Source organism: Andrographis paniculata, unplaced genomic scaffold (assembly GCF_009805555.1).
Source record: "Andrographis paniculata isolate CXL003 unplaced genomic scaffold, ASM980555v1 Contig55END, whole genome shotgun sequence".
Lineage (NCBI taxonomy): Eukaryota > Viridiplantae > Streptophyta > Magnoliopsida > Lamiales > Acanthaceae > Andrographis > Andrographis paniculata.
In genome coordinates this window covers 573274-581469 of record NW_026137590.1, presented here as the reverse complement: position 1 = coordinate 581469, position 8196 = coordinate 573274, and the positions used below count along the sequence as shown (strand labels likewise).

The following is an 8196-nucleotide window of genomic DNA, read 5'->3' as shown; positions in this document are numbered from 1 at the left end:
CTTCTAAATCCGGATAATTTTGACTCTATTAATTGTCAACGCTTAGAGCTCCGATCGGATAATGTCGTCGGAAACCGATAATTACTTCCTGTCGGGGCCAACACACCTCACCGTCGTCGACTGGTAAATAAATTATAAAAAAAAAATTAAATTAAATTATTCCTAAACAGTGCATATGATTTGTCATCGGCAGGAGCAATTCGAACCACCGGAGATCTGTGGCGGCGTGTCTCGTCCAGGGAGTATACGTGCTCGAAAACGACCGCCGCCACCGCCGCCAGGGCCCCGGCGCCGCCATGGCGACGCCGTGGTGGGAAGCCTTCAATTTCCAGCTCACCCAAATCATCGTCGACGATGACCAGTCCTACTTCGGCGCCGTCTACACCTTTACCCCACCGTACCCGCCACCGCACCACGGAGGCTCCGGCGGCCATCCGCCGCACCACGTGGTGGCCTTCCGCGGCAGTGCCGGAAAGTCCGGCGGCCGGACGGAGGATTTCAAAACAAACATCCAGTGTATGCTCAGCAACCTCCACCAGAGCCGCCGCTTCCAAATCGCCCTGGAACACGTTTCCGGCGTCGCTTCCATGTCCGCCGCCGTCTGGCTGACGGGGCATTCCCTCGGCTCATCCCTGGCGCTGCTGATCGGCCGGAATTTCGCGGTGGCGCCGGCGCCGGTCCACCTGGAATCGTACCTCTTCAACCCGCCCTTCGCCTCGCTCCCGATTAAAAACGAGAAGCTGAAAACCGGCCTCCGGTTCGCCAATAGCGTCCTGACCGCCGGTCTGGCGATCGCCGCCAAAAGCGGCGCCGCCGCCGCCGGAAATAAGGATTCCGACACGTTTGCGGCTCTGAGTACGTGGATTCCTTACCTGTTCGTGAACCAATCGGACACGGTTTCTTCGGAATACATCGGATATTTCGAGCACCGGGAAAAGATGGAATCGATCGGCGCCGGAAAAATTGGGCGGTTGGCGACGAAGCATTCGGTCGGCAGCATTATCTCGGCGGTTCGGGGGAAAGACTCGGAGCCGGTTCGCCTGATCCCGTCCGGTTACTTGACGGTTCACTGCAGCCGGTCTGAGAATTTCAGGGAAGCTCATGGGATTCATCAATGGTGGAAGCCTGATTTGGAGTTGAAGTATAAATTGTACCAAATAAAAAATTGAGTCGATTTTCATTAATGTAATTTATTGTTGTTTATTTAATTATTTTGGTATTATTATTATTATTATTATTATTACAAATTAATAATTAATTAATTGTAGTAGGTAAGTAGTGTTGTGGGTGGGGTGAAGGTACTAGACTAGACTAGTACGAGGCCTCTTTTGATTACGGCCTCTTTGAGGTTTTGTAACGATTCTTGTAAATGGTCGCAAAGGCAATGCGGGTTTGGGATGAGCTTCTCGTCGGCGGCTAAGGCAATCACAAGCTTGTTGCTGTAGCTTTGGTAGTGAATCAACAATGCCTGAAACAAAATAATAATAATAATAATAATAATAATAATAATAATAATAATAATAATAATAATAATAATAATATTGATTTTTATAACTTTAAAATTATAGTGACCAATGCTTACTCGTATTTTTTAAAATATTAGACAAAATTCTATAGAATTTGCGTGACATGAATGAATATTCCAAACCATAAACACATTATTGGCATGTTTGGTTGAAAGATTAAATTTTAAGTTTGAGTTTTAAATAATTAAAAAATAATTTTTGAATAATTCTATATATATTACTTCCCCCGTCTCATCTACTATGTCCACATTGTCGGTTCTGTCCGTCTCACATTTCATGTCACTTTTTTTTTTTCAAAAATTGATTACATACTTTAATCTTATTTTAATTTTTTTTTAATTTTAATTAAAATAATTAGTTATCTTAATTTTAATTTATAATTATTTTTACTAATACATTATTAATTATCTACTAATTATATTTATCTGTGTATCCGGACATACAATGTTGGAGTAATAGATATTGATATTATATTTTGAATAATTTTTTTAGTATAAGTATTTGATTTTATATTTTTGAACAAAATTATAATAAAATACGATCAAAATCTTTTTATGAAACAGATTTTATTGTTGAGAAAAAATCTAAAATTTTAAATTAAAATTAATTGATATTAAGTAATCATACACTCTTATAAACCAAAGAAATTCCAACATCTTTTCTAATATGGATATATTAACATTTTCTCTCGAAACAATATTTCAAAATCTAATCAAAATTCATACCATATTATGACTCTATACTATGATAAAATGAATTTAAAATTTCAATATAATAATATTAAATAGAATAAATTCTTTTGTTGTGTTCATTTGAAAGATTTTTATCGATTTTTATTATTCATTAATTTTTTTTTCTTAAAAGATATAAAAAATCAAATACTTATTTTTAAATTTTTATATTATACTAAAAATTAATTTTATATTCAAACTATCACGTCAACACTTATTTATACCGCAACATACAATTATTTCAATTAATTTATGTTTTTACTTTTAATTCAAAATCCAAAGCTTCAAACAAAGAACACCCACATATTAGCACTTATATAAAACATATTTTCTCCGTCTCAGTTAATTTGTCTCATTTAGCTTAGGCACAGAGTTTTAGGTATCGTGTAATCAATAAGTAATTAAAAAATATATTAGTAAAAAATTATTATTATTTAAAATTAATATGATGACTAAATAGTTTAATTAAAATAAATTTTTTTTATATATTATGAATTTTAAAATGTAATTAAAATATATAATTATATTTTTTAAAAAAAAATAAATTATATGAGATAAGAAAAAATAAAAATAATGGACAAATTCAATTGGACGGAGAAAATAAATAATTGATAGGTACCTGAGGAAAGCCATAAACCGTAGGCGCAATGTAAGATAAGTGGTGTCCGAAAAGACATATTTCTTCTTGTGGGCCCACCACATTTGAGAACGCCAACGTTGTGTTTTGAAATACTCTGTTCGTCACCGCCGCCGCTGTCTGAAAGTGCAAATTTTTTCATCAATCAATCTCAGCCGTCCATCTCATTGTAAGTTACTATTGTGGAACATTAATTGCCCAAACTACCCCTACCCCTACCCTACCTACCAATCCAATGAATATAGTCATCACGTGCACGCACGTGCTTGATCTTACTACACATACTAACCTCGGCTCCAAAGAGCTTTACGAGTGCCTTGATTACGATGAACACCAGCTTGGGGCTGAGCGATAACTTTCTTCTCTCCATTGTGGCCTTTGCTCTATTTAAGCAACTTAAGGGATCTTTTTGCAAATTCATGTTTAGAGGGATTAGTGCTAACCCCACTTGGTTTCCCCATTTCCCATCTAACTTCTTCTCCTTTTTTATTATTTTTGCCAAATCCTACTTTTTAGAAATAAGTATATATATTATTTAAATGAAGAAGAAAGATTAAAATTTATTACTATCTTAGTCTTTTACTTTAAATATTTATGAAATAAATCTCATAACTAATCTTTATTGTATTTTAGTCCTTATAAACAACAAAATTTTCCGCAAAGATAACTAACAAATTAATTTGAATACGTGACATTCTCTTAATAGAGTTCCAAAAAAAAAGGTTATGAAAATATTTTATTCTTAAGTTGCTTTTTATACGTATATTTTTTTAATATTAGTATAATATTAATATTTGTTTTGTTTTTTTATTTTCATTCGTCCCAAAATAATTATCTTTTTTCTTTATGTAGTAGCCGTGGTCCTCACTTTATAACAAAATTATTCTTACTTTTTTATATTACCCCTAATTATTACTCTAACATATTCTTTAAAATTCTTTAAAAAGTAAGGGCATTTTAGTTATTTATATTCTACTTTATACTTATTTTCAATTAAATACTATTATTCCTTCATTCTCGTGCCAATATTAAAATATTTTTAATGTTAAATAAATATTACAATTCAAAAAAATATATATAATTTGTTATAGGACGGATCAAAATTTAAAAAAGTAATAGCTTATTAAGGAAGAAAAAGAATATATATTTGTTTAAATAACAATTTTTTAAATTTCCGAGTTTTTTAAAAATTTTAAGAATAGTACGTATATAATGCAATATTATTTAAGATGATAAATTTTTTAGAGTTACTATTAACAAATAGTGTTAAATTTTTTTTATAAATATATAATATAAAAAAAAAATCATATTTTTTTTTTCAATAATTAAATAAATTAATTAAAATGACCTGAATTGTCGGCGGTGGCCGGAGGTTAAATGCTATGCCGATTCTCATCCGGCCATTTCTTACATTGAACTTCTTCTTCGACGCACCATTTTCATCCACGTTGTCTATCCATATGCACACACAGTATACATTACTATATATTTTATTTTAAAAAATATCAAATTAAATATTTATTTATATTAAATTTAAAATTATACTTACTAGGTCATTTAAATTTATATATATATTTTTTTAAATTATCATAAAAAATAAAATATTTTCATTTTTTTTAAATAAAAAATAATTATAATTTTGTATTTTTTTTAATATAAAAAAATAACCATTATTATTCACTTTTATTAAAACTCATCACGATTCAAATAAACACATATTTGCACTAGTAATGAAATATTATTTTTTGAAATAATGGATGATACTCAAACTGACCGTATCTCGACTTCAAATAACGGCTAACACCAGCTTCTGTCACAGCAAGTGCCACGTCATTGATGCTCTGCATATCCAATTAATTAAATATCATTAATATTATGGTTGAAATAGTTACCCTCTCCACGTACTTTGCATTATTTTTCAATTTTGTATTTTTTATATATTATGCAAAATATTTAAAATGGTAAATAATTAATTATATTTTATTTTATCATATTATTTAAATAAAATAGTAAATATTATATTTTATCTTATCATATCATTTAAATAAAAATAAATAAATATTATATATATTTCACTTAATTATCAATTTATAGACTTAATAATATTCATTTAAATGCTCGTATCAAAGCTAAATATTTCAGTATATATAGGACATAGAAAATACTATTAAACGAGCAATTTCGAGCCTAACGCTAATATATTATGACATGATTTGTCGGAGCTGATGTGGAGATCTTAAATTGAACTTTTGATAATAAATAATTATTAGTGGGAGGGGACGGCTATAAGATATTGTGAAAGCATGCTCATTTATTACTTTAGTTTGTCTATTAAAAATATATTTATAAAATAATTAATATATTTTTAAAAAAATTATACTCATTATTTTTACATTTGATGTGAATTGAGTGTTGATTGGATCAAATCAGCATAGTTCTGATTTGATTCCAATCAGCCTTTATAATAAAAATATACATTATGTATTTAACATATCATATATTGTGTTATAACAAAGTAACAGTGAATTCATTGTCTTTTCAATATATATTTATATAAATGACATTAATGGACCCTATGCATTTGCACATAAATTATATTTTAATTCAAAATTTATATGGTTAACCTAAAAAACTTTAGACCATCATATAAAAAATAATAATAAAATAAAGTAAAATAAAAAATACCCAAATAATATGAAAAAGATATATATTTTTAAATGTATTTGTTCAAAAGTTTTGAACATTGTCTTATAAGTAGGGAGTATGAAATTATGTTCAAATTAAACCATTTTTAATATAAGACAGTTATTAAAATTAATTACTTCCTTTAATTTTGCCATGTGCTTACTTTAATTTGATCGTAATTACGTACCACGTTCATGGCTGTCTTAACGAGCTTGAAATCGTCGAGGCTAACAATCCGGTGAACAAATCTCTTCGGCGACGCCTCGACGCCGGCGGAGCCTTTGATCGGAGTTTTCTTATCCTTAACAAACGCCACCGTCGCCAAAATCGCGACGCCGTCGGCCACCGTGTGAAAAATCGTCAGAAGGAGGGTCCACGTCAGCAGGAGGGCCCACTTAACAATCCCCGGCGACCGGAGACCCGCCGGAGATCCGGCGGCGGCGACGGAGAGCGGCCGCGGCTTCTTCTGCACCGGCATCTCCGGCAACGCCTGCGGATCGGAGATCTTCCGGGAGCAGGCGAGGACGAGGGAAATCAGGGAGGCGCCGTCGCCGACGGAGTGGTCGATCTTGAAGACGGCGGTGGCGGCGGCGTCGGCGGTGGGGACGTTGAGGATGTAGACTTCCCAGAGGGGCTTTTTCCGGTCCATCGGAGTTTTGGAGAGATCGGCGGTGAAGTCCTCGACGAACGTATCTGGGCCGTCCATTTCCGGATCCAAATCCGGGGCGAATACGTGGCTGTCGACGTCGACCCGGACCCGCTTCCAGCGCATGCGGCGGCGGGCGCCATTGTTGCTGTTCACCTGCAAAATTGAAACCCTAATTAATTAATTATTAATTAAATTGAATAGAAAGATACAGAATGTGTGTCCGTACGAGGAGGCTGGAGAAACGAGGATGGTGAATTAGGGTTTGGGAGAGAGAGAGCTTGAAGAGAGGGACGTCAATGGCGGTTTGGAATCCCATTAATGCTAAGATGTAGAGATTGAATTTTGGTTGCTGCATCAAACTGCTGCTGGGGCTTACTGCCTCTTCTTCTTCTTCTTCTTCTTCTTCGTGTACTTCGACATTACCCATGTTCTCTCTCTCTCTCAATCTCTTTCTCTCTCTCTAAATTAACTAATTTATTACAATCTAATACACACATATATATTGATATTCTATTCGATGTTAGGTTGTGGGTGTTTGGTTGTGTTCTTTTTTTGTGTTTTTGAATAGATAAAATTGTTTATTGTAACTGTTTTTCTTTAAATAGTTTGCACCATATTTTTAAAATAATTTTTAAAGAACTTCGATTGTATTCTTTTGTAGTTTTACTATTTAAATTCTTTTATCTTTAAAAAGAAATATTACATTAAATAATTATTATTATCTTTTTATATTATACTACAAATTTGTTTGACATTCAATCACGTCAACTTCTATTTATATAACATCAAATAATTATTTAAATTCAATTTTTTATTATTCAAAAATATAAACCCACAAACAAACACAATTTCGTGTTTTTAGAAAATATTGTATAATATTTATTTATTTTTTCAGAGGAATTTGTGCATTACTTAAAAAAAGTATGAGAAAATCTTACACAATTTTTTTAATGGTTTCCTATATAAAACACAAGAAAATTACATAGGGGAATTTTATGTTGTTTTGTCAATTATAAAATAGTTTTATATTTTGAATGATTTGGGTCCTTTTGGTTTCTATTTGAGTTTGAATTTTTTATTGAATTTTTATGTAAATACTATTTAATAGTATTATAGTATTTTGTAAAAAAATTACTATATTTATATTGAAATTCGTATATATTAAATGATAGAAAATGTGATTTAATATAAAAACCAAACAACCCTTTTTTTGGGTTGTTTTCATATTAGAGTAAATTATATAAGATATCTTTTTGTTTTACTAAAAATCCACAAAATATTTTGTGTTTTATTTATTGCGTGAAACACCTTGGGTTAATGGAAAGTTTGTATGAAGCACCCTCATTGTCCAAAATTGATGTTTGGTTCGAAATAAAGACCTAAATTACATAAGTTTTATACAAATAAAAAACGTAAAATATCTTAAATAATTTTATATGAATATAATAAATAAATAAATAATTGATCAATCATTTATTTTCATAATTTTTATAAAAATCAGACAACAATTTGTCTCCAAAAACTATAAAAATGAAGGATTAATAAATTATTTATTTATTTATTTAATGCAAAAAAATTATTTAAGATATTTTGCGTTTTTTATTTGTATAAAAATTGCGTAATTTAGGTATTTATTTATAACTAAATATCAGTTTTAGACAAGAATGGTGTTTCATGCAAACTTTACATTGACACAATGGGGTTTCACGCAATAAATAAAGCAGATGATGTTTTGTGCATTTTTACTAAAACACAAGGGAGTATTATATAATTTACCCTTCGTATTATTATCATTATTATTATTATCATTGGTGTAATAATAAAACTAAGGATGTTTGGGAGGGAATTGTAAATGAATTAATCAATGAACGCATTTAATTATTTTGGGTGACTTAAAACTTGTTCTTATATTTATTTATTTTTTAACATTTTTTATTATGCAATATTCGATGATCCTATAAAAACATA

The 8196-nt window shown here is 31.1% G+C and overlaps 2 protein-coding genes across 3 annotated transcripts; one reads left to right on the top strand and one right to left on the bottom strand.

The window, feature by feature from the left end:
* On the top strand, positions 1-1234 carry LOC127256239 (GDSL esterase/lipase At4g10955-like). Its single transcript, XM_051282133.1, has 2 exons — positions 1-123; positions 194-1234. The coding sequence occupies exons 1-2, from the start codon at positions 62-64 to the stop codon at positions 1167-1169; spliced, it is 1038 nt and encodes a 345-aa protein (XP_051138090.1). The 5' UTR covers positions 1-61; the 3' UTR covers positions 1170-1234.
* A 71-nt stretch (positions 1235-1305) lies between these two features.
* On the bottom strand, positions 1306-6673 carry LOC127256237 (wax ester synthase/diacylglycerol acyltransferase 11-like). 2 transcript variants are annotated; one of them, XM_051282131.1, is made up of 7 exons: positions 6455-6673; positions 5767-6381; positions 4669-4735; positions 4243-4346; positions 3184-3399; positions 2877-3014; positions 1306-1468 (listed from the first exon to the last, which is right to left on the bottom strand). In XM_051282131.1, the coding sequence occupies exons 1-7, from the start codon at positions 6653-6655 to the stop codon at positions 1307-1309; spliced, it is 1503 nt and encodes a 500-aa protein (XP_051138088.1). In that variant the 5' UTR covers positions 6656-6673; the 3' UTR covers position 1306. The 2 variants fall into 2 exon arrangements, with proteins under 2 accessions (XP_051138088.1, XP_051138089.1); XM_051282132.1 differs by lacking the exons at positions 1306-1468; positions 2877-3014 and having other exon boundaries at positions 3232-3299.
* Positions 6674-8196: the final 1523 nt, after the last annotated feature.